This window comes from Eleutherodactylus coqui, chromosome 2, assembly GCF_035609145.1.
Source record: "Eleutherodactylus coqui strain aEleCoq1 chromosome 2, aEleCoq1.hap1, whole genome shotgun sequence".
NCBI lineage: Eukaryota > Metazoa > Chordata > Amphibia > Anura > Eleutherodactylidae > Eleutherodactylus > Eleutherodactylus coqui.
Window position 1 is genome coordinate 53,812,202 of NC_089838.1, and position 27,255 is coordinate 53,839,456.

The 27,255-nt window shown below is 46.1% G+C and overlaps 1 protein-coding gene across 1 annotated transcript; it reads right to left on the reverse strand.

Moving 5' to 3' along the window:
- Positions 1-1,919: 1,919 nt before the first annotated feature.
- Positions 1,920-26,725, reverse strand: LOC136611404 (uncharacterized). The gene is made up of 4 exons (XM_066591005.1): positions 26,454-26,725; positions 24,726-24,952; positions 24,423-24,648; positions 1,920-6,356 (listed from the first exon to the last, which is right to left on the reverse strand). The coding sequence occupies exon 4, from the start codon at positions 6,231-6,233 to the stop codon at positions 5,298-5,300; it is 936 nt and encodes a 311-aa protein (XP_066447102.1). The 5' UTR covers positions 6,234-6,356; positions 24,423-24,648; positions 24,726-24,952; positions 26,454-26,725; the 3' UTR covers positions 1,920-5,297.
- Between the last annotated feature and the right edge of the window lie 530 nt (positions 26,726-27,255).

Consider the following 27,255-nt stretch of genomic DNA (forward strand, 5'->3'; position numbering starts at 1 on the left):
ATGGTGCCAGGAGAATAATTCTTGAACTGTAAATCAGTGGAAGCAAGTTTTGTGGACGGATGGGCGCACTTGAATATGGTGGTTGCTTGGAGAGTGGTTTCTATGTGACTGCTTTGTCCCAATAGTGAAGTCTGGAGGAGGTTCTGTTATGGTATGGGGGGTTTCTGCTGGGAAGGACTAGTGAATTCCACCTCAACACCAATGGCTGCAGAGGCATACCGGACAATTTGACATTACCTACCTGTTGCAATGCTTTGGTACAGCTCAGTGTCTTTACCAATATGACTGAGCACCAATATCATATGGCACACTGTGTTAAAGTTTGAGGAGCAAAACATCTACACACTTCAACGGCCAGCTCAAAGTCCGGATCTCAATCCCATCGAGTGGGACGAACTAGAACACCGCATCCTTACATGCCCATCATTTCCCGCACCACTATCTGAAGCTCTCCTGGAGGAATGGAGGCGAATCCGTCCACACATCTATGGGAATTTGGTGGAAAGTGGGCCAGGAGGTTTACTACAGTCAAATTTCATCACCTTCTGTGTGTCCCAATACTATTGTTTACATGGTTTGTATTACCTGCCGTCAATTAGTTTGCTCCATTGTCCCCCAGATCCACCAGGCCCTGTTTTTGGTCTTCCAAGATGACCACCGAAGTTTTCTACCTAACACACACTGTGCATTAGTAGTTTCACTTCACGCTGCTTTCTGATTGGCCAGTGTTGATCATGCAGAGTGCATCAGTAGTCCAACACATTACCAATACACAGATTGTATTAGGTAGTCAAAAGCATTCCGCAGCCATCTTGGTAGACCATAAATGGAGTCTGAAACTGGCGGATCCGAGAGATGACAGCACAGCAGGTAATCCAACTCCCCTTTACATTCCATGTACAAAATACTGTTCCAGAACTGGTGGATCACCTTCATTTATTTTGTAGCCTGGTCTGGCACCTGAATGAGTTTAGGGGTCTGAGGTCTTCATTTAGGGGTCTAGTTTGGTCTTCCCACTAATATATAATCATTCATATTCATATTTTCATTGTGAGCCTGTACTAAAACTAGCTGAGCAATGATGGCCTAAATATTAGCGAACATCTGCGTACAGTAAAAACCAAGGAAGCTATTGGTCCCAATCACGTATATTACCTGCTGTCAATCAATTTGCTCCATTGTCCCTCAGATCCACCAGGCCCTGTTTATGGTCTTCCAAGAGGGTCAGTCTCCAATATGTAGAGGTCCCTTGATTTACAGTAATGAAGCCGTGAACTCCTGAGTGCAGGGTGCGCAGACAACAGCTGAACCCAAATGGGTAACAAAGATGGATTTATCAATAAAAGCTAGAAACATTTCAGAACATCATGTCCAATCTGCACAAATATCAGAGCATTAAATGGAGGAGTGGCTCTGTGTATTATTAACGTATGTACAGCCTAGAATATATAGCGTAGCCCGTGTCCACGGAGTTGCAAACAGAAAAAGATAAACCCGGGAAAATAATTTTAAATGTACAATATAACAAGAATTCAGTATAAAGTAACAATGAAAGGGGCTTCCCATCACCAAATGGGGGTCAGTAGCTGGGACTCCCAGCGATGCCTGTCATAAAACAAAGACATCAAAGTAATTCAGACTTTGGAGGATGGAGGGGGTAGGCGAACTTACTATACAAAAGCTGTTTTTTCTTTGCCCGTACTGCCCCTTTAAGAAAGGATACAATGTACCATAGTAGAGATACTCATGTTATTTGTTCTCCTATACTAGGAAACAGAATAAACAAACAAGTGAGACAAAAAGAAGTGATAAAACTCCATCAGTCTGGTTGTGATGATAAAATAAATAATTGCGCCAAAGCTTCTAAAGGCGAACTCCATTTTAAGCGAAGGAAAGTGAAACTCAACAAAGAATCGTTTATGAAAACTTTATTCCGAGACGAAGACAATGAAAGATACAGGTGATAAGTAACACGAGTCTCCACAGAACAGGGAAAACTGCAACGAGAAGAGAAACATCAATCATATCCGAGTTCACGTTGTCACCCTTCCAATAAAGACTGAACTGGAGCATCTGCAAAGATGGCGGCACTACCGGATAGCGGTGACAAGATCATTGGCCCCTTAAAGGCCAAAAGTCAAAATGATCAAGTTGTAAAACAATTCTATAGTCATTTCTTCACTACAATGTTTAAGGGGAAACTGGATGACGATTTATATGGCTGTCATTACAGCGTTCGTGGGGTCGTCACCACGCTTTCCCAGACATCTGAATGGCAAATGTACAGAATTTAAAAATGACATTTTATAAAGAAATAGTAGTGATATTATTGTAGGCACATAAGTGAAGGGTAAGGAGACCTACACAAGGTGTTCGCAACGTCCGTTATGTTACATTACTATCTAACTGTTCACCGTCTATAACCCCTACACCCCCCACCAACTAGAAGAAGAACTTATAGGGGCTCATTTCACAAAATGAGCTCTTCACTGACCTCACCAATGGCCCACTGAAGCCCTGCATTGATGTAAGGGTCATTGACAATCTGCACCACAATTAGCGGCTCCGTTAGAGTTTGTCCAATTGGGGCAGATTCGCTGCATATTTTACATGTGGATCCTCCTTTCCGAAAATCCGAAGCATTTATAGTAGAAGTAGCAAAATCTCATTCTCATACTGCAGAAATAAATCCACTGTGAAAACGGACATGCGGTGCGGAATTTAAATCCATAACATGTCAAATATGGATGTGGATTTTTGGTGCGGAATCCACCTCTGAGGTATGTATATTCCACATCAAACGGTGCTATTTTTGATGCAGATTTTGCGCTGCGTATCTGCTTCAGAGTATCCGCTGTGGATTTACTGCAGCAAGTTCTGCCAGATATGGCAGAAAGGGAACCTGCCACATCCCTACAGCACCAAAAACTAAGTTATGGTGCTGTTCGGGAGGGGGAGCCGGGGGAAATATTCTTTATATCAAGTTGCTCTCCCGATCCTGAGCTGTCACCCTATGAAGTTCACGTGCTACATACACTGTCTTCAGATTTCCGTGTGCACGCTCTCCCATAGACTTGTAGAGCAGATCACACACATGGTAGTCTGAAAAAAGTTAGATTTCCATATGACGTGTGGACTTTAGTACGTAACAGCACGGGATTTGGACAGAGTATAAAAAATACATCACCTGACTCCCTATCTGCTCTCCTAAAAGCACCTTAACTCAGTTTTTGGTGCTGTAGGGATGGGGTTCCTTTAAGCCCCTAACTATTGGGCCATGTAAAAGAGACACCGATTGGTTGACAAATGGGCGAACACGGCTGTGCGGTGCCTTTAGGCAAGCATAAAAATGTTCACTGGTCGGCTGTTCATCTCTCTATGTGATTGTGGTGATATATAGCCGGCCTGTGGGGTGAACAATTGTAAGTACAATCATTTGCCCCCAAAAGCTGTTTCTTGGCCCGTGTAAAACAATACATTAAGCTTGTTGATCAGCGCTTGTTACATTGGACTGAGAATTCAGCAAGTGTAAAAGAACCTTTACCTGATATGGCTGATAACAGGGAATAATTGATTGCATTCACGTGTTCTACAGTTAAAGGTGTTTTCCCCACAGGATGAGGGAAAAACGCCTGATCACTGGGGCTCTGGCTACTGACATTGGCAGTGATCCCGAGACTGGCACACCCAAATGCGCCATGTGAATGGAACGGTGTTGTACATGTACACCATTCGCATGGGGCGTTTGGGTGCGCTGGTCTTGTGATTGGTAGGGGTCCCAGCAGTCGGACCACCAGCAAACAGACATTTATCCCATATACTGTGGTCTTTAGTGTGAAAACCTCTTTACAGACTCTTCTCATTAGATGAAATTGTTCAGCAACACATAGTGGAATTTGTCACTGCAGAAGTCTGCACCAAAATCTGCATACCTAAATGAGGACTAAGATGCGGAATCGCATGAATATGAACTCCAGTCTTTTGAATACACATAAGCGATGCTGCAAGGAAAAAAAATTGTGGCACGGCCTATTTTTCTGCATTTCTCGGAATGCATCGCCTATTGATTTCAATGAGACCCTAAATCCATTGCATGCCGTGCGATGCGAGGTTTCCCCTTTAATCCAATAGAAAACACTTCCGATCCTCTATCGCGTGTGAAACTTGCGCAAAAGGATCGGAATTTCACAAAAGTGAAGTAATGGGTCTTTGCCAGAAAATCGCCTAGCATTTGTGGGTAAAACACTCACCTAAGGCTCCATTCTCACATGTCGGAATTGATGCAGACTACTGCAGCAAAATCCACATCAGTCCAATGACGATCTGCATTCCACGCATGTGACTAGAGTTTTCTGCACCTACACTACGTGAGATTTCTGCACTGATTTTTAATTGCAGCATAGAAATAAGCAGCATACGAGTTATTTCTGCGGATTTCACACAAGCTAAATGCGAATTAACCCTGCTGAATAACGATGGGTTAATCATAATGCAGGTTAACAGCCCTTCAGCTGAAGACAGATCCACAGATTTTTGCCAGTATGTCCTGTAGTATATGCTGGTTGAATTAGATCCAATTTATGTGAACATACACTAAAGGATTCTGCAGATCTGTGGGAATTTACAGTACAATCTGCCCGGAAATCAGAGTAAGCTGTGGATATTCAAGTCTGCAACATGCTCATTCCTATATGGAAATGCGTCGGGCTTTCGCAGCGAATGTCTCCCTTTGCAATGAATAGAGTGAAATCTGTGGCAAATTATTCGCCATGTATGGACCCAGCCTAATAGACACATCACAAATGTACACCTGTACTAACCTATCGTGGCTAATATAGAGTCTTAATGGGGTTTTCTAGGACCAGGTTACCGTTTTAGTGGCAGACTGCCAGTCGTGACCCCGTTGATCAGCTGTCTTTTCCTGGGGACAGGTCATCAATAAAACCCCTTTATTGGTGGCGGTTCAGCCAATAGTAATTTACCTTTGTATCATAGTCTCCCAGGAAATATCAAGACGCTGATGCAATGAATTCCACACCAATATCTGTAGGTCTAACTGTGGATTTTGATGCGGAATTGCAGGCAGGTTTTAAGACATTTTCAATTCCACATCAAAATATGCAGATTTTGGTGCAGAATTCACCGCAACTTGCAGTGCGTTGTGTGGTCTATTCCGTTCCTTTACAAGTTCTCCCCTCCAACTAAGATGTCACTTCGAAATATTTTAAATCTACTTCATGTATTTTCCACACATCACGCTTTGCAAACATCCCACACCCCCTTCAACGGCAGCATCTTCATGCCTTGTAGCATAGGGAATGAGGCCCAAACCTTCTGGAATCGAGACCTGCTTCCTCCAAGGCAAAAGACAGGACCCTACTGAACTGGAACTGCGTCAGCGGTGTTCCATTCTCATGGATAAAAAAGTTTCTACCCCCCTCCGGCCTCACCTCCAAGTATTTCCTCATTCTATTCAGAGGACATAAAAACTTGTCCTCTCGCTTTTTGACCTCAACCCATTGGCTTTTGTTGGATCGGACTTTCTGCATCTTGCAATATATAGAATTACGTTCCACAATGACGTCTTTGAACGACAGTCCTGTGCCGTCTTCCTCTTTGGTTCTGGCCACCAGCTCTTCCATGTCAAAGGAACCGTAAAAAGCCAAAGTGAAGACTGCTGAGAACAGTCGACTCTCGTTGTTGTCAAAGCAAACTTTTTTGGTGGCGTAGATCACGGAGCTGAGCTTTTCAGGGGTTAGGAGATCGCTATAGTCGCCATTGCTCTCCGTATCCACGTTATCCTCCATCTCCTTGTTCCTCCAACTCGTCAGCATCTGCTGGATGATAAACTGTTTAGTGACATCTTTCTTTTCCATGATCTGCAAGCAAAAGGAGATCCCGGCCAAGGTGCTCACCACTTTGCCCCGGCAGTACCCATTGGCTATTAGGTGTTCAAAGAAATCCACCATAATTTTCTCTGCCCGGCACCAACCTCTTTGGCGAGATGCTTTCTTGAACTGCATCCAAGCTTTCCAGGAGGCCAGATACTTCTCCCAGGTCCTAGGTGACAGTATAGAGTTGACAAGATCTTGAGCTGTCTGGTTACAGCCTGGTCTAAAGTCCAACGTTCCTTCATCAGATATCGTAACAAGGTCAGGATTTGCCCCGTCATCCTCCTCACATTCTCGGGATCTTCGGAGATAACTTGAGGTTGAGGCTTCTGAGCAGGACATGCCTTATTAGGAATCACTGGAGAGTATTCGAGCTTGGCTGATTTTACAATTGTCCCTGATGGTAGGAATGGTCACACCCAGTCACTTCAACTGTAAGAAGGCTTTCCATAAGCAGCAAGTTCCCTGAAACAGAAGGACAGGCAGTCATTGTCTGTAGTAATCTCTTAATGACTAGGAAGCGAATGACAGTGTAAAATTAGACGCTACAATGATAACGCAGATGGTGGTAATGTCGCTTCACTTCAAAGTGAAAAGGTAAATCCCATCTGACGCTTTTGACAGGTTATGCCAGATAGATGCGGGTCCCACCTCTGTGACCCACACCCAGCTCTAGATGTGGCCCAAGGTGGCTGAATGTGGTGGTCAGCGGTAGTTAGGAGATAGGTCTCATTTAGTTGACTGTAGTGCAAGTTGAGCCTAGCATCTCAGGCGCAACTCGAACCAAATGGCACATGGACATATGTGTCTTATCTGTGTGGACCAAGCACACTGCATCGGTCAGTGTGAAAACTCACCCATCATAGGCTATAATGTGTCCATGTGCTGTCTGTGAAACACACGGCACACGGAAGCAACATACGGCCATCTGAACGAGGTCTTAAAGGGGATGTAGCAAGATTGACTTTTATCAACTATCATTTATCCACAGGATAGATGATAAAAGTGTCATCAGTGGGAGATCTCACTGCCGAGACCCCACTGATCTCAAGAACAAGGGTCATGTATTCTCCTCTTCTCATCACTGCAAGCTCACTGCACCCACCCACAGTGACATGGGGACTGAATAGAGCAGTGCTGTTTCGTACACAGGAATATTCACATTGCGGCCATGACTGGCTGACACGGGAATACCCTTTTAGGCTATGTCCACACATAATGGAGCAGGTAACATGCGGATTTTGAAGTGGATTTCACCCCCGTGTTTGAAGAGGTGAACTCTGTGTAAAAAATCCACAGCACTTCTGCTATGTGTGAACTTACGGGTTTTTACGGTGGTCAATAAAGGACCTTACACTTGGCTGTTGTGTTTATACGGCAGCTTAATCTAAGCTGAGATGGGAATCACGTGCAGAGAAGAGCTAACACCTGGCTGTCAGATGAATGAAGGGATTCTGCACTAACAGCAAAGAAACCTCCAATCCTGACTGTTTAACCCCTTACATGCCATGATCAATAGCAATAATGGCAGGTTAGTGGATGACCTGGGGAGGTAGCTCCTCCTGTCATTCAAAGGCACTCTGTAATGCAATCGTGGGGTGCTGATGAGTACCCATGGCAGCTGGAGGCCTGATGAAGGCTTCTAGATCTTCCAGGCATTCCAACCTAAAAGAACCCTGCGTCCGTCGGGGTCTATTTGCTGATTAGCGACAAGTACACTATACTGCACGACACAAGTAGCGCAGTGTAGTGTACCAGTAATTCAACAATCATATCTTTAAGAAATAAAGAAATGTGTTTAAAAAGTTCAATTAAGTTAGGTTAATTTCACAAGAGAGTGTAATATCAGGCCATGAAACTCGACCCAATATCGCGTTCGGCAACATGCGATGTCCCGGCGGATGTGAGGAGTTTAAATGTTAAAACTACCTTGCATCACTTCAGGGAAGTAGCGACACGGTGAAGGATTGCTGAGAGTGCACCTCACATGCCATGCGATGCTATGCCGTCTCATTGAAAACAGTGGGTGGGGCGTCCGAGGGAATGTCCAAATATAGGACATGCCGCGATTTGTTTCCCGCATTGCGATGCGATGAGAGAAAAGGGAATCACTCATGTGTATGACCCTATTCAAAAGAATGGGGTTTATATCCACGTGTCTCGCAGCGCAGAAATCTCGCGTGACTTTCTCAGCCAGGTGTAAACAACCTTAACCCCTTCATGACATGGCCTATTTTGGGCTTAAGGACGCAACAATTTTTGGCGGATTTTCTTCTCCGTTTATCAAAAGCCATAACTTTTTTATTTTTCCGTCGACGCGGCCGTATGAGGGCTTGTTTTTTGCGCGGCGAACTGTAGTTTTTATCGATGCCAATTTTGGGTACATAGACTATATTGTAAAATTTTTATTTTTTTTTTAATGATAGCAGAGAGAGAAAACGCATCAATTCTGCCATAGATTTTTTTATTTTTTTTTTACACCGTTAATCATGCAGCATAAATGAGACTTTCCATTTTTTCTGCAGAACGGTACGGTTACAACGGTACCAAAATTGTAACATTTTTTTTAGGTTTTCCCACTTTTCTGCAATAAAAACCCTATTTTTTGGAAATCTTTTTTCTATTCTAAATTGCTGCATTCAAAGTCCCGTAACTTTTTTATTTTTTGATGTACAGAGCTCTATGAGGGCTTATTTTTTGCGAGACGAGCTGTAGATTTTATTTGGCGTACATACGGCTTTTTTGATCACTTTTATTGCGTTTTTAGTGAGGCAAAATGCTAAAAATGAGCATTTTGCCTCAGTTTTTTAGCTTTTTTTTTAGCGTTTTTTTCCGTGCACAGTCAAAAGCATGTGCAACTTATTGTACGCATCGTTATGGACGCGACAATACCAAATATGTGGGGTTTTATTTTTTTTTTACCTTTTTTTATGCTAATCTGAGAAAAAGCATACAAAATGGTTTTTTTACTCTTTTTTTTACATTTTTTTTTATTCATTTTTTAAATCTTTCTTTTTTTTACACTGTTTGTGTCCCTCTGAGGGACTTTAACCACTGCCCTGATGATCGCTGTCATAAGGCATGGCAGAGCTACTGCTCTCCCATGCCTTATCGCTCATACAGCGATCTCAGGCATAGGCAATACAGGACGCCATCGCGAGTTCCGGCCGGAGACACAGAGGGAGCCGCGCTCCCGCTGTGAACTCTTTCCCTGCCGCGATCTACTTAGATCGCGGCAGGGAAGGGGTTAACAGTGGCGGGCGCATCTCTGATGCCCCCCCGCTGTTGCAGCGAGACGCCGGCTGTGAGTGACAGCCGGCTCCCGCTGCGGGATAGCGCGCGATCATATGTGATCCCGCGCTATCTCCAGGACGTAAGTTTACGCCCTGTTGCGGGAAGTACCCCGCTCCCAGGACGTAAACTTACGCCCTGCAGCGGGAATGGGTTAAATAACATTTATTTAAAAAAGAAGACAAAAAACATGTAGTCCCTGCAAAACCTCTTTATAATAGAAAATAAATAAGCATATTACATATAGCTGCGTTCGTAATGATCCGTACTATAAAATTATTAAGTCCGTTATCCCACACAGTAAACAGTTTAAAAAAAAGAATAACAATGCAAAAATTTATATTTTTACTTCATTCACCTCCCAAAAAAACCAATATAAAATGAACAAAAATCGCTTGTACCCCAAAATGATACGAATGGAAACTACAGCTCATTTTATCAAAATAGAGGTCTACCACAGCTCATTTGGGGAAGACATATATTGACCCAAATAAAATCAGCATATTATTTTACTGCACAGTATGCAACGCCAACAAAAGAGCCAAAATTTCAGTTTTTTGTCTCTTAAATAAAACTGATCTGAAAGTCATAGTTACCCCAAAATGGTACCAGCGAAAACTACAACTCATTCCACAAAGATTTATACCTCACAAAGCTCCGCTGGAGGAAAGTTAGAAATGTTATGGCTTTTGGAATGTGGCGTTGCGAATGCAATAATTTATTTATTTTAAAATTATATAAAAATAGTAACAAATACATTAAAAAAAAAAAACTATAAAAGGCCCAATGTACACAGGCGTACTTGCATTGCGGAAGCCGGAACGGCTGTTTGTCTCCGGATTTCGCAGCAAATACTGCCCATAGACATATTATGGAAAAATTGCTTTTCCATGTCCACGAGCGGAATCAATTGTGATTTTCCGCCTGCAGAGGGAAAATCGCAGCATGTCCTATTCCAGAGCAGTGGAAGCCATTCGATCCGTGGCCCTTCTGCAATGACATTGCAGAAGGGTTGCAGATTCCGTGTCAACGCTTAGTAATGGTGTGGTATTTTTTGTACTGCGCATGTGCGCTGGCTGGCACATCTGCAGCACAGAAAAAAAACATACGGATGGTACGCAGGGGTCTTTGTGCATCGGCACATTTTACTGTACATTTTGTGCACGGTACACAGCCACATCCCGATTTAAATGGATATTTAGCCTAATAAGTTCTAGATTTATTCTTTCTCCTGTGGAATTGCGCATTTTTATGAGTAATGCATGCGCATTCCTTTAGATTTCTATGGGGACCGTTGGTATGCAAATGCGCACAAAAGTACAGTTTGCTGCATCTTTTTCCTGTGCGGATAATGCGGGCGCAAAAAAGGAGCTATTCTCTGCATATTGCATGCACAAATTTTTTGCATGCAAAAACGTGTGCAAATATGCTCATGTGAAGCCAATTTTTTGCATGCAAAAACATGTGCAAATATGCTCATGTGAAGCCGCTGTCAGTTTTCCCCCGCCCTAAAGTTGATGAGACCAGGAAACAATAGATTGCTTTCACCTGTCCTACAGTCAACCCCTCCCTATACTGAAATGGCTGATAACAGGGAACAATAAATATGACGCACAATGGCTGAAAAACAGACTTTACGACGTGACGTGCTGCAGGAAATATTATATCAGCCTCAATACTGTAGCTGACATTAAATTGTTCCCCCGTCTACTGAGACGCTGAGGCATCTACTCACGTTATTTGGTGAACTGTTACATCAGCACAATGGGAGGCGGCCGCAGCGTGAGCGCCGGATGACCCTCTTAGCGTCAAAGTGAATTTAAGAGAGCAGACGTTCACAACCTGATACATTCAATACAATGCAAGAGTATTGTTATGACAGAATTCTCCAGGTGCCTACCATACCCCAAGGGTAAGACGGCCAATGATGTGACAACTCCATAACCTACAAAAGAAAAGATGACTTAACCCCTTCTGAGCCGGGCAGCATGATGTAGTATTAATATAATGATAGGATACAATGAAGCACGTTAATTTCTTGTTGCATAAATATTAAATTTCCTTCTCTGATTAATAGGAAAATCCAAAGCCCCTTCGCCCGGCGTCTGTAATTAGGAAGCCGTGAAATGCGTGAGCGTGCCCTCGCCCGGGGGAAATATGAAACCTAAAATTAATAAGGGTAATTTACTAGATGAAGGGTATGTACATGGAGGTTACAGTTCCTGAACCCGAGTACAGTAATGCTATAGGTGATGTAAGGGGTATGAATTTGGCATCTATGTCAGGGATCCATCGGTAGTGCCGCATTTCGGGTCCCCCCCTCCCCGACGTGCTCTATTATAAGGTTAATGATGTGCTCTGTGAGAAAGCACAAACATCAGTGCCCGGTTTGCTCTAGAGACTATCGTTTCAGCGCAGCACGCCGATCTCTTGGGAAGGTTTAGTTCTGACAATGTAAAAGCTTGAAATAACATGGACATATTATTATCAGGGCTCTACTGCAACTTTGTGCGTCATCGAACAACCGAACAAAGGTTGCCGATTTCTCTGCAGTTTGCGGTTACATTAAAGGGGACATTTCTAACTTGACAGGTCATCAGTAGGTGATCAGCGGGGACCCGGTCTTAAGATCGCCACCGATCAGCTGATTTCTGGTGTTGTTGTCACTATAGCCAGTGAAGGAAGCAGAAAGCGCTGACCATAGCACAGTGGCCCGGGCTGGTATTGCAGGCGGAGCTCCTGTTTAATTCAATGGTTTGAGATTTGTGCGTTGCTAGATGCATAAATATGAACCCCATTATTTTGAATGGGGTCATAGGCATGAGCGATTTTTCCTGCATGGCACCACAATGCGATGCTATGCGGGAAACAAATCGCTGCATGTTCTATCTGGCTGCGTGATCTCGCATCGCAACCCCATTGTTTTCAATGAAAGCAATGGGAGAAACTCTGCTGGGGCTGTGACAGCCGCAGTGGGGATTCCCTTCACATCACAGTGATGTGAGGCTGTATCGCCATTAAAATGTCTTGCATCCACGGGTATTTCACATGGTGGAGAGCACGATATGGGGGAGAGATTCACGGCCAGATATTGCAATCGCCCGTGGGGAGTTAGCGTAAGCGCTCCTTCAGATGAGTGTATGTGTAAATATGCTCGCCTCAGAGCAAGATATTTGCGCAGTGAACGAGGCTGATTTGCCCGCATATCGGCGCATTGTACATACGCAGGGCATGTTCATATGCGCATGCAAGACACCCCCACCATGATTTGAAAGGCTATTTAGCCTAATGAGGTCCAGGTGTGTTCTTTTACTTGTGGTATTACGCATCCCCTGTGTGTTGCACGTGCAATTGGGCACCACGAGCATATCTGCAATTGTTCGTGCCTAAGCACAACGTTTTTGCGCTAATAACAAGGCTTTTTTGCATGCATGTCAATGTATTTTACTCACGTTTTCTGTACACAGAACATGGTTTTTTTTGTATATTCTGTGCATATTGCGCTTGCATCTTTGCTGCACAACTACGCGTGTAAATACGTGTGTGTGTTTGCGCTGCATAAGTGCGCTAACGCGGTGTGAAACCGGGCTAAGTCCAGATTTACAGGAGCGAGCACAATATTGGTCCAAGAAACTCGGCCCAATACTGCGGTTGCAAACGTGCAATTTTCCCTACGATTGTGAGAAAAATGCATCACATCTAGGCACATGCGATTTTGGACGCATTAAAATCAAATCTGTAAATGCAATCTTTTGTTTGTTTTCCCCATAGAAAATAATCCACAATATCGCTTAAACTAGACAGCATTGCGTCATTGAGGAGGCCATTGAGCGATAGAGAGTGCACTCAGAGGTACCAGCTTAGATGCCCTGGTCAGTATTGACCAAAGAATCTAAGTGGTTAAATGGCCGTGATCAGAACTGGTTCCAATAGCGGCTGTTGAGGTCTTTGTCCACTGTTTAACACAACAGACAGTCGCTGGCTATGGAGTGGGTCTGGCTCCCACACCTGCTCCATACCACACTGTCACATGATATCCATTTTGATATTTAAAACCATAGAATGGTAGAGTTGGAAGGGACCTCCAGGGTCATCCGGTCCAACCATCATCCCAGACAGATATTTGTCCAGCCTTTGTTTGAACACTTCCATTGAAGGAGAACTCCCCACCTCTCGTGGTAACCTGTACCACTCCATGATCACCCTCACTGTCAGAACGTTTTTTCTACTATCTAATCTGTGTCTCCTCCCTTTTAGTTTCATCCCATTGCTTCTAGTCTTTCCTTGTGCAGATGAGAATAGGGCTGATCTCTCTGCACTGTGACAGCCCTTCAGATACTTGTAGACCGCTATTAAGTCTCCTCTCAGCCTTGTTTTTTGCAAGCTAAACATTCCAAGATCCTTTAACCTTTCCTCATAGGACATGATTTGCAGACTGCTCACCATCTTGGTAACTCTTCCCTGAACTTGCTCCAGTTTGTCTATGTCTTTTTTAGTGGGGTGGTCAGAACTAGACACAGTATTCCAGATGAGGTCTGACTAAAGACTTTTACCCACTAGCTTCAATGGGACTTTCTAATGTTAAAATCGCATCGCACAAAAATCGCTATTTGTGCTTCTGCGATTTTAGTGCTTCTGCAATTTTAGAAAGTCCCATTGACATTTGCAGTAAAAAAATACAGTTATATTGCAGCGTTAAAAAAACGCTAGTGGGTAAAAGCCCTAAGGGTTAAAGTTGCATGGATACTTTCAAGTCGCATTTGGCTGCGAGTCCCGCATAGTTTAGGACTCGCTACTGTTGTAAGAAACTAAAGAGAAATTAAATGGTGGACGTATTTGCCCGCGTTGGAATCATATGTGATTTACATAGTACTCTAGGCAGGAAAAGTCACTTGAGTTATGACAAACAATGCAGGTTTGGCTGCCACTGTGTCGCTGTCGCATCATGTCATATGTAGTAATGCAACAGTATTCACAACAAATACTTGCGATGTTACAATGCGACACTGGTGCTGCGCAACCAAAGCCGCCATGTAGTCTTAAGATACCTTTACACAGGACGAGTGTTGGACGATAAAGCTGTCCCACGGAATATCACCGGACTATAGCTCCTATGCGACAGTTGTTCAATGAACGGAGGCGGACTGGTGAGGATCATTGTGAGTCGCTCAAAGTTAAAGCGGCTCCCGTCTACAAGTCCGACAGTCGCTTTGTTTTTAGTTCTGCTAAAAACCAAGCGACTCCGATAGGTGAGCGTTTTTTCGCTCAGTGCCCTGTCGGCGAGCGTGTGTACATGAGATGATTATCGCCCGATTTCGCTGCTTCCCTGTAGAATTCAGATGATAATCGCCCCACGTAAATGAACCTCTAGTCACTGACAGAAAGCAGAGTTCTTAAAAACAATGACTGCATTTATTTGTATTTTTCTTACCATATTGATTTATGGACATGGGGTGCTGAGATGTCAAAAAAGCCATTTATTAAATCATGCAGCGGCCACTATGCGTGAACACATCTAAGGCCTCCTTCCCACGAGCGTGACGGGCTCCGCCGCGTAATATTCCGCTGCGAAGCCCGTCACGGCGCCCCCCCAGAGCCCCTATACTTACCTGCGGGAGATAGCGTGAAATCGCTTCCCCGCCCACCGCCGCCGCGTCACCGCCCACCGCCGCCGCGTCACCGGCCGTGTCACGTGCGCGGCCGGCCGTGTCACGTGACGCGGCTGGCCGCGTCATATGGCGTCATATGACGCGCGGCGGTGGGCGGGAAAGCGTTTTTTCACGCTATCTCCCGCTGGTTACAGCGGGAGATAGCGTGAACGGACGGCTTCCATTGACTGCAATGGAAGCCGTCAGCGCGTACAGCCCGTCCTCACCCGCAGAAAATAGAGCATGCTGCGGGTGAGGACGGGAGAAATCGCGGTGCATAATTCCGCAGTGGAATTACGCATCGTGAGCATTGTGCTATTAGGTTCAATAGAACCTAATAGCAGGGTGCAACGCAGCGGATTTTTGCCGCGAATTTACGCGGCGTAAATCCGTTCGTGGGAAGGAGGCCTAATACTTAATAATAATTGTGATATTTATACGTCCATATTGGGGGCTGAGGAGTGTAAGCTAAGGCTCTACAACTTCAGGGGAACCACAAGCTCCAGCAATTACTCATACTGCAGCAGCTACCCCTGTAGTATCTAACAGTAGTACAGTCTCCTCATCACTCAGGCACCTCTAAGATCATTTCCTGCCTAGAATTGTTCATGGCCTTCCATGCAATGATTTCTTGGATTCCTAGTTCAACAGTCCCTTTCTGTCATTTGTAAGTGTAGAATCGGAACTGAAGCCCCCAGAAACACTCTGCGCTACGCGGGCTTCTGGGAGTTGTAGTTCTCATCTTCTGTTATCCAACGCTTAGAACTGACTTATTAAACTACAATTCCCAGAAATCATTGCGAGTAACAGCTGGCTTGTATCAGATTCAGTGCCAATTAAAGGCAGGAAAATGATTCTACGTGGTATTTCTAGTAGTAAGTGATGAGAGGCGCCGGATCTGAGGGAGGGCACCACTTTGTGGAGATATTGGTTGTTACTAGAGATGAGCGAGCGTACTCGTCCGAGCTTGATACTCGTTCGAGTATTAGGCTGTTCGAGATGCTCGTTACTCGAGACGAGCACCACGCGATGTTCAAGTTACTTCCACTTTCATCTTTGAGAAATTTTGCGCGCTTTTCTGGCCAATAGAAAGACATGGAAGGCATTACAACTTCCTCCTGTGATGTTCCAGCCCTATACCACCCCCCTGCAGTGAGTGGCTGGGGAGATCAGGTGACACCCGAGTATTAAAATCTGCCCCGCCCGCGGCTCACCACAGACGTCGCTAACGCAACTGTTTGAGCGCAAGCGCAAGTACGCCGCCACGCACCCGCACGCTCAAGCGTTAAACGTGCACATAGCCAAATTGATCAGCCTGGAGATGCTGCCGTATAGGCTTGTGGAAACGGAGGCTTTCAAAAACATGATGGTGGCGGCGGCCCCGCGCTACTCGGTTCCCAGTCGCCACTACTTTTCCCGATGTGCCGTCCCAGCCCTGCATGACCACGTCTCCCACAACATTGTACGCGCCCTCACCAACGCGGTTACTGCCAAGGTCCACTTAACAACGGACATGTGGACAAGCACAGGCGGGCAGGGCCACTATATCTCCCTGACGGCACATTGGGTGAATTTAGTAGAGGCTGGGACCGAGTCAGAGCCTGGGACCGCTCACGTCCTACCCACCCACAGAATTGCAGGCCCCAGCTCGGTGCTGGTATCTGTGGCGGTGTATGCTTCCTCCACTAAACCACCCTCCTCCTCCTTCGCAACCTCTGTCTCACAATCAAGATGTGTCAGCAGCAGCACGTCGCCACCAGTCGGTGTCGCGCGGGGTGGCAGCACAGCGGTGGGCAAGCGTCAGCAGGCCGTGCTGAAACTACTCAGCTTAGGAGAGAAGAGGCACACGGCCCACGAACTGCTGCAGGGTCTGACAGAGCAGACCGACCGCTGGCTTGCGCCGCTGAGCCTCCAACCGGGCATGGTCGTGTGTGACAACGGCCGTAACCTGGTGGCGGCTCTGCAGCTCGGCAGCCTCACGCACGTGCCATGCCTGGCCCACGTCTTTAATTTGGTAGTTCAGCAGTTTCTGAAAAGCTACCCACGCTTGTCAGACCTGCTCGGAAAGGTGCGCTGGCTCAGCGCACATTTCCGCAAGTCCAAGACGGACGCTGCCACCCTGCGGACCCTGCAACATCGGATTAATCTGCCAGTGCACCGACTGCTGTGCGACGTGCCCACTCGGTGGAACTCTACGCTCCACATGTTGGCCAGGCTGTATGAGCAGCGTAGAGCTATAGTGGAATACCAACTCCAACATGGGCAGCGTAGTGGGAGTCAGCCTCCTCAATTCTTTACAGAAGAGTGGGCCTGGTTGGTAGACATATGCCAGGTCCTTGGAAACTTTGAGGAGTCTACCCAGATGGTGAGCGGCGATGCTGCAATCATTAGCGTCACCATCCCTCTGCTATGCCTCTTGGGAAGTTCCCTGCAAAGCATAAAGGCAGACGCTTTGCGCTCAGAAACGGAGGCGGGGGAAGACAGTATGTCGCTGGATAGTCAGAGCACCCTCATGTCTATATCTCAGCGCATTGAGGAGGAGGAGGGGGAGGAGCATGAGGAGGAGGGGGAAGAGACAGCTTGGCCCACTGCCGAGGGTACCCATGCTGCTTGCCTGTCATCCTTTCAGCGTGTATGGCCTGAGGAGGAGGAGGAGGAGGAGGAGGATCCTGAAAGTGATCTTCCTAGTGAGGACAGCCATGTGTTGCATACAGGTACCCTGGCGCACATGGCGGACTTCATGTTAGGATGCCATTCTCGTGACCCTCGCGTTACACGCATTCTGGCCACTACGGATTACTGGGTGTACACACTGCTCGACCCACGGTATAAGGAGAACCTTTCCACTCTCATACCCGAAGAGGAAAGGGGTTCGAGAGTGATGCTATACCACCGGAACCTGGCGGACAAACTGATGGTAAAATTCCCATCCGACAGCGCGAGTGGCAGAAGGCGCAGTTCCGAAGGCCAGGTAGCAGGGGAGGTGCGGAGATCGAGCAGCATGTACAGCCCAGGCAGTGCAACAGTCTTTAAGGGCCTGGACAGCTTTATGGCTCCCCAGCAAGACTGTGTCACCGCTCCCCAGTCAAGGCTGAGTCGGCGGGAGCACTGTAAAAGGATGGTGAGGGAGTACGTAGCCGATCGCACGACCGTCCTCCGTGACGCCTCTGCCCCCTACAACTATTGGGTGTCGAAGCTGGACACGTGGCCTGAACTCGCGCTGTATGCCCTGGAGGTGCTTGCTTGTCCTGTGGCTAGCGTCTTGTCAGAGAGGGTGTTTAGTGCGGCTGGGGGAATCATCACGGATAAGCGTACCCGCCTGTCAACCGACAGTGCCGACAGGCTTACACTCATAAAGATGAACAAAGCCTGGATTTCCCCAGATTTCTCTTCTCCACCAGCGGACAGCAGCGGTACCTAAACAATACGTAGGCTGCACCCGCAGATGGAAGCATCGTTCTCTATCACCATCAAAAACGTGGACCTTTTAGCTTCATCAATCTGTGTATTATATTCATCCTCCTCCTCCTGCTCCTCCTCCTGAAACCTCACGTAATCACGCCGAATGGGCAATTTTTCTTAAGCCCACAAGGCTCAGTCATATTACTTTAGTAAACAATGTTTATACGTTTCAATTCTCATTAAAGCGTTGAAACTTGCACGTGAACGAATTTTTATTTTAACTGGGCTGCCTCCAGGCCTAATTACAAATTAAGCCACATTAACCAAAGCGACTAATGGGTTTCACCTGCCCTCTTGGTTGGGCATGGGCAATTTTTCTGAGGTACATTAGTACTGTTGGTACACCAATTTTTTGGGGCCCTCGCCTACAGTGTAATCCTAGTAATTTTTATGGGCTTCGCCTGCACTCATGGTACAGCAAGGTGTGTGGGGTTGGCCTACACTTTTGCTACATAAACATATTACCAGTCTGACTGGGGCATGCACTGTGGGCCGAAGCACACCTGTATTGTATGTGACGTTAGCTCTGCTGAGCAGGGCACTGCAATGGGATATATTTATGTACCGCCGGTGGGTTCCAGGGAGCCACCCATGCTGTGGGTCCACAGGGACTTCACATTAGGGATTTGTACCTGCCAGTGTCTATGTATTAAAAACCCCGGTCAGACTGGGGCATGCACTGTGGGCCGAAGCACACCTGTATTGTATGTGACGTTAGCTCTGCTGAGCAGGGCACTGCAACGGGATATATTTATGTACCGCCGGTGGCTTCCTGGGACCCACCCATGCTGTCGGTTGACACGGAGTTGTAACTGCATGTGTCTACTTATAAAGAACCCCAGTCTGACTGGGGCATGCAGTGTGGGCCGAAGCCCACCTGCATTAAACCTGACGTTACCTCAGCTGTGATGGGCAATGCAATGGGATATATTTATGTACCGCCGGTGGGTTCCAGGGAGCCACCCATGCCGTGGGTGCACAGGGACTTCACATTAGGGAGTTGTACCTGCCAGTGTCTATGTATTAAAAACCCCGGTCAGACTGGGGCATGCAGTGTGGGCCGAAGCCCACCTGCATTAAACCTGACGTTACCTCAGCTGTGATGGGCAATCCAATGGGATATATTTATGTACCGCCGGTGGGTTCCAGGGAGCCACCCATGCTGTGGGTGCACACGGAATTCCCATTGCGGAGTTGTACCTGCCTGTGACTATTTATAAAAAACCCCGGTCTGACTGGGGCATGCAGACACCTTGACAGAATGAATAGTGTGTGGCACATGGGTTCCCCATTGCTATGCCCACGTGTGCAGCTCCTGATGGAGGTGGCACAGGATTGGATTTCTCATTGCGTCTGTACAGCATTGTGGGCTATCGCCCCGCCCCTTTTAAAGAGGGTCGCTGCCTGGCCGTGCCAACCCTCTGCAGTGTGTGCCTGCGGTTCCTCCTCATGGCAGACGCACTTATAAATAGACATGAGGGTGGTGTGGCTATGAGGCCAGCGTGTGGCATGAGTGCAGCTGAAGGCTGCGCAGGGACACTTTGTTGTGCGCTGTGGACACTGGGTCGTGCGGGGGGGTTGGACAGCATGTTACCCAGGAGAAGTGGCAGCGGAGTGTCATGCAGGCAGTAATTGTGCTTTGTTGGAGGTAGTGTGGTGCTTAGCTAAGGTATGCCTTGCTAATGAGGGTTTTTCAGAAGTAAAAATTGTTGGGAGGGGGGGCCCACTCTTGCCGCTAATAGTGGGACCTGGGAACTTGAGATGCAGCCCAACATGTAGCCCCTCGCCTGCCCTATCCGTTTCTGTGTCGTTCCCATCACTTTCTTGAATTTCCCAGATTTTCTCAAATGAAAACCTTAGCGAGCATCGGCGATATACAAAAATGCTCGGGTCGCCCATTGACTTCAATGGGGTTCGTTACTCGAAACGAACCCTCGAGCATCGCGAAAAGTTCGTCTCGAGTAACGAGCACCTGAGCATTTTGGTGCTCGCTCATCTCTAGTTGTTACTAATGGTTTCTGGAGTAAATATAGGAGTCCTCGGTATATAAATATGTTTATGCCTGTGAGTTTTAACTGGAGATTTTTGGTAAAATTGCTATAAGATTTTTTCCCCCATTATACAATACTAATTTTAGCAGATTAAAGAGACCTATTTTGGAGGCCTATTAAAATAGAGCTACAAGTTGTGGTTTCCCTAATAGTGGGTGTTTCAGATTGAAAAACCAGGGGTTTATCTGTGCCTGTCACATCATAAACCCACAGGCATGACCAGGATCTAGTGAGCTCGGAATAGTGTGTCTTCCCGAGGTAGCTATAACAATAGAAAAAGGTCAATTACAATCTTGATTGCTCTGATTAAAGAATTAATTACGTACTGATTTCTATTTTTTCATACTGCACTGAATTAAATAGTATATCAATTTGTAAACTCGTTCACTAACTTATACAATGGTTCAACGCGTTTTTGCTGTAATAGCACAGCTTCTTCAGGAACCAAACTACTAGCCTTCATACAATACTTGAAAACAATTTTTTTCTTTTCTTAAAGGTTCTGATCGGCAATTTTGCCCTGAACAATCACTATAGCTGAATTATGGTGTGGAGATATAATTCAGTGTTCTTGGCTTTCTAATTGATTCTATCTATGCAATATTCCTTGCTAGAATTCGTCTAGCCCAAGAACCCTTTTTTCCCCCACAAAATAAAAAAAATTCAACAGCATCACCAGCATTGAAGGTAGGCTGAAGACGAATGACACGCTTAGCTTTGGGTCTGTTCTTATAAAGCCCTTGTTGAAACACACATCCTGGGGGGGGGGGGGGGGGGGGGGGGGGGGTTGTAACGCCCTCGGCCAATTAAACAGCAACCCCCCACACAGCCAACAGGGTGGTGATTAATAATTAAGGTAAGCATGTACCATTCTCCAAGATCTATTGTCATAAATCTCTCCAAGAAGGACAAAAAATAAGTGCCAATAGGTATATGGACTGAGTATTCATACTTGATCATACCAGTACCTGTCCCCGTTAACCAGAATGGCCATAGTAGATGACACACGGCTGGTCTCTCTGGGTAGCATGCTGTTGCCATGCTACGCCCCCCTCGTCATCACGTAACATGTACACATCACGACACTGAGAGGTGTTCCTTGTTACCACGACAACCAAATGTTTTATAGATTCAATTCCTTGGAACTTTATGAAATTGCTGCATATGATTGGTGAGGGGTGTACTGTCTCCCCTTCTTATATTACCAACTAGCTTACCCATCGCGCGTTGCTGCGAAGACAGACAGACATACATTCGTTTTTATATATCTAGATAACAACCAATCACAGCGCAGCTTTTTTAGGTTACCTCAGTGGTATAATATATAACAACCAATCACAGCGCAGCTTTCATGTTACCTCAGCTTCATAATATATAACACACAATCACAGGACAGCTTATATGTTACCTCAGCAGTATAAAATATAACAACCAATCACAGTGCAGCTTTCATGTTACGTCAGCGGTATAATATATAGCAACCAATCACAGCGCAGCTTTCATGTTACGTCAGCAGTAAGAGAAATAACAACCAATCACAGCGCAGCATTCATTTTACCTCAGCGGTATAATATATAGCAACCAATCACAGCACAGCTTTTATTTTACCTCAGCATTCTCAATATCCAGGAATTGTCTTGTGATACGTTCGGCGGATGCATCATTTTGTAGTTGAACACTCATCCCGTTGCTCGTAATGCCTTTTGCTTTTGTGCTTGAGATGGAAATCAAAAGATCTTTGTCTGGGGGGCAATAACTGTCGACGACGCATGCACACGCGCGCGCCACCTATCGTAGGATAGATGTACTATGCCAGTAATCTTCCCAGGAATGTACTCAACAACTTCCCATTAACTTTTCCTATTTATGACATAATCCATGCTCGTGCCAAATTTCAAGTTTCTATTACACCGGGAAGCGAGAAAATTCGATTCCGTATGTAAAATTCGGACGCCAATTGTTTTGCGCTTAAAATTGAATAATCGAGTTGGGACCCATTAACTTTTCCTATTTATGACATAATCAATGCTCGTGTCAAATTTCGAGTTTCTATTACATTGGGAAGCGAGAGAATTCGATTCCGTACGTAAAATTTGGACGCTAATTCTTTTGCGCATAGAATTGAATAATCGAGTTGGGACCAATTAGCTTTTCCTATTTATGACATATTCAATGCTCGTGCCAAATTTCGAGTTTCTATGACATTGGGAAGTGAGAAAATTAGTTTCCATACGTAAAATTTGGACGCTAATTCTTTGGCGCATAGAATTGAATAATCGAGTTGGGACCCATTAGCGTTTCCTATTTGTGACATATTGAATGCTCGTGCCAAATTTCAAGTTTCTATGTGAGAAAATTACATTCCGTACGTAAAATTTGGACGCTAATTCTTTTGCGCATAGAATTAAATAATCAAGTTGGGACCTATTAGCATTTCCTATTTATGACATAATCAATGCTCCTGCCAAATTTCACGTTTCTATTACATTGGGAAGCGAGAGAATTCGATTCCGTACGTAAAATTTGGACGCTAATTCTTTGGTGCATAGAATTGAATAATCGAGTTGGGACCGATTAGCGTTTCCTATTTATGACATATTCAATGCCCGTGCCAAATTTCACGTTTCTATGACATTGGGAAGCGAGAAAATTAGATTCCGTACGTAAAATTTGGACGCTAATTCTTTGGCGCTTACAATTGAATAATCGAGTTGGGACCCATTAGCTTTTCCTATTTATGACATAATCAATGCTCGTGCCAAATTTCATGTTTCTACGACATTGGGAAGTGAGAGAATTAGTGGCAGTGATGGAAATCGAACGATCTACGTGGGGGGGGCGTAACTGTCGACGCTCGCACGCACGCGCGCCATTTATCGTAGGATAGTTGTACTATGCCTATAATCTTCCCAGGAGTGTACTCAACAACTTCCCAAAGTTTCATGGCGATCGGATGAATGGTGTAGTAGCGCATAAAGGACAAACACACAGACAGACAGACAAACGTACACGCATACATTCAATTTTATATATATAGATGTGCGGTAAAATGCATCTTCTGAAATGCTGTATCGTCTTGCCTATGTAATTCTTAGGACAAGGGCAAGTTGCAATGTATACCAAATTAGACGTACGGGAGGCATATTAGTAGTTTACGCTTCTGTTATTCCTGCTGCCGATTCCAGCCAATGAGGTGGCTGGAATCGGCACCACGTGACTTCCCATCGTGCACGAGCAGTACAGTTCAGCAGCCGTGCACGATGAGAGCTGTGCCCGCGCCTCACGTGACCGGTGACGTCACCGAGACTTGAATTTGCCCGTGAATTCCGAGCCCTGGCATCTACAGAGGAAGCTGATGGTTGGAGCCTTTTATACTACTTACAACGTGGGAGAGAAAGATTTCTGCGCTGTGTGTGGTGAGTACCTACCTGAGATTAATGCGCTGTGTGCTGCTACGTGTGGTGAGTACCCTCCTGAGATTAATGCGCTGTGCGCTACGTGTGGTGAGTACCTACCTGAGATTAATGCGCTGTGCGCTACGTGTGGTGAGTACCTACCTGAGATTAATGCGCTGTGTGCTGCTACGTGTGGTGAGTACCTACCTGAGATTAATGCGCTGTGCGCTACGTGTGGTGAGTACCTACCTGAGATTAATGCGCTGTGCGCTACGTGTGGTGAGTACCTACCTGAGATTAATGCGCTGTGCGCTACGTCTGGTGAGTACCTACCTGAGATTAATGCGCTGTGTGCTGCTACGTGTGGTGAGTACCTACCTGAGATTAATGCGCTGTGTGCTGCTACGTGTGGTGAGTACCTACCTGAGATTAATGCGCTGTGTGCTGCTACGTGTGGTGAGTACCTACCTGAGATTAATGCGCTGTGTGCTGCTACGTGTGGTGAGTACCTACCTGAGATTAATGCGCTGTGTGCTACGTGTGGTGAGTACCTACCTGAGATTAATGCGCTGTGCGCTACGTGTGGTGAGTACCCTCCTGAGATTTGTGCGCTGTGCGCTGCTACGTGTGGTGAGTACCTACCTGAGATTAATGCGCTGTGCGCTACGTGTGGTGAGTACCTACCTGAGTACCTACCGCCTCTACGCCTACCGCCAGCCGCGTCACATGCCGCTGCGGTGCGTCACACGCTCTATTGTCCATGCGCACTGAGGCGTCATGCGGGACTCCGGAACCGGAGGTAAGTATTGGGGTCTCTTGGGGCTGCCGTGATGGGCTCCCCCCCGGAATTCCATGGCGGAGCTCGTCACAGCCGTGTGCAGCCGGCTTTACAGCGTGGGTAATCAGGAGCCTGAAAACATAAATAAGGTAAAACAGAAAAACAAATTCAAATCACGTTTTATTATTTATTAAAAATGTGGATTTTACCCCAAGTTTCATTCCCTGATAAACCAAAGACCGCTGTGTTTGGGGATCTTTTCTGTTTACTCAATCGGTGTAAAATATTGCGCAGTTTTTCAGGATACTCCAAAAAGCTTATAATAAAAAAAAAAAAAAGGCAAAAAGCAGTCCATAAAACGAAGGGTTTCAAGATTGCTGAACGTCGAGGGTCTCTTCACTGTCGGACAGCCTTCCCATTCTCAAGGACGTCAGATCTGCAGGAAATGACGAAAAATCAGCAGGTTAACAGTCACATCACACCAGTATTACTGATCCCTAGATCCGCTCCACCCACTTACATTGACCACTACTCCCCCAACCTGGTCAGAAGAATCATATTATAAAATATATATATATATACACATACACATACACGTATGTACATACATACACGTACGTACATACACGTACATACACACACGTACGTACATACATACACACACGTACGTACATACATATGTACACACACGTACGTACATACATACGTACATACATACATACACGTACATACATACACGTACATACATACATACACAGCGCATTAATCTCAGGTAGTTACTCAGGTAGGTACTCACCACACGTAGCGCACAGCGCATTAATCTCAGGTAGGTACTCACCACACGTAGCAGCACACAGCGCATTAATCTCAGGTAGGTACTCACCACACGTAGCGCACAGCGCATTAATCTCAGGTAGGTACTCACCACACATAGCACACAGCGCATTAATCTCAGGTAGGTACTCACCACACGTAGCAGCACACAGCGCATTAATCTCAGGTAGGTACTCACCACACGTAGCAGCACACAGCGCATTAATCTCAGGTAGGTACTCACCACACGTAGCAGCACACAGCGCATTAATCTCAGGTAGGTACTCACCACACGTAGCAGCACACAGCGCATTAATCTCAGGTAGGTACTCACCACACGTAGCAGCATACAGCGCATTAATCTCAGGTAGGTACTCACCACACGTAGCGCACAGCGCATTAATCTCAGGTAGGTACTCACCACACGTAGCACACAGCGCATTAATCTCAGGAGGGTACTCACCACACGTAGCAGCACACAGCGCATTAATCTCAGGTAGGTACTCACCACACGTAGCAGCACACAGTGCATTAATCTCAGGTAGGTACTCACCACACGTAGCGCACACAGCGCATTAATCTCAGGTAGGTACTCACCACACGTAGCAGCACACAGCGCATTAATCTCAGGTAGGTACTCACCACACGTAGTGCACACAGCGCATTAATCTCAGGTAGGTACTCACCACACGTAGCAGCACACAGCGCATTAATCTCAGGTAGGTACTCACCACACGTAGCAGCACACAGCGCATTAATCTCAGGTAGGTACTCACCACACGTAGCAGCGCACAGCGCACAAATCTCAGGAGGGTACTCACCACACGTAGCGCACAGCGCATTAATCTCAGGTAGGTACTCACCACACGTAGCGCACAGCGCATTAATCTCAGGTAGGTACTCACCACACGTAGCACACAGCGCATTAATCTCAGGTAGGTACTCACCACACGTAGCAGCGCACAGCGCACAAATCTCAGGTAGGTACTCACCACACGTAGCAGCGCACAGCGCATTAATCTCAGATAGGTACTCACCACACGTAGCGCACAGCGCATTAATCTCAGGAGGGTACTCACCACACGTAGCAGCACACAGCGCATTAATCTCAGGTAGGTACTCACCACACACAGCGCAGAAATCTTCCTCTCCCACGTTGTAAGTAGTATAAAAGGCTCCAACCATCAGCTTCCTCTGTAGATGCCTGGGCTCGGAATTCGCGGGCAAATTCAAGTCTCGGTGACGTCACCGGTCACGTGAGGCGCGGGCACAGCTCTCATCGTGCACGGCTGCTGAACTGTACTGCTCGTGCACGATGGGAAGTCACGTGGTGCCGATTCCAGCCACCTCATTGGCTGGAATCGGCAGCAGGAATAACAGAAGCGTAAACTACTAATATGCGTACGGGAGTTCAGAAATTCTCTTGTATTGTAGGAGATCACTGTCTGTGCGCTAGTATAAGGTCCTCCTCTATATATATAAAATTGAAAGTATGCGTGTCTGTCTGTGTGTCTGTGTGTGTGTGTGTGCGTGTGTGCGTGTGTGTGTTTGTCCTTTATGCGCTACTACACCATTCATCCGATCGCCATGAAACTTTGGGAAGTTGTTGAGTACACTCCTGGGAAGATTATAGGCATAGTAAAACTATCCTACGATAAATGGCGCGCGTGCGAGCGTCGTCGACAGTTACGACCCCCCCACGTAGATCGTTCGATTTCCATCACTGCCACTAATTCCCTCACTTCGCGATGTCATAGAAACTTGAAATTTGGCACGAGCATTGATTATGTCATAAATAGGAAAAGTTAATAGGTCCCAACTCAATTATTCAATTCTAAGCGCCAAAGAATTAGCGTCCAAATTTTACGTACGGAATCTAATTTTCCCGCTTCCCAATGTCATGGAAACTTGAAATTTGGTACAAGC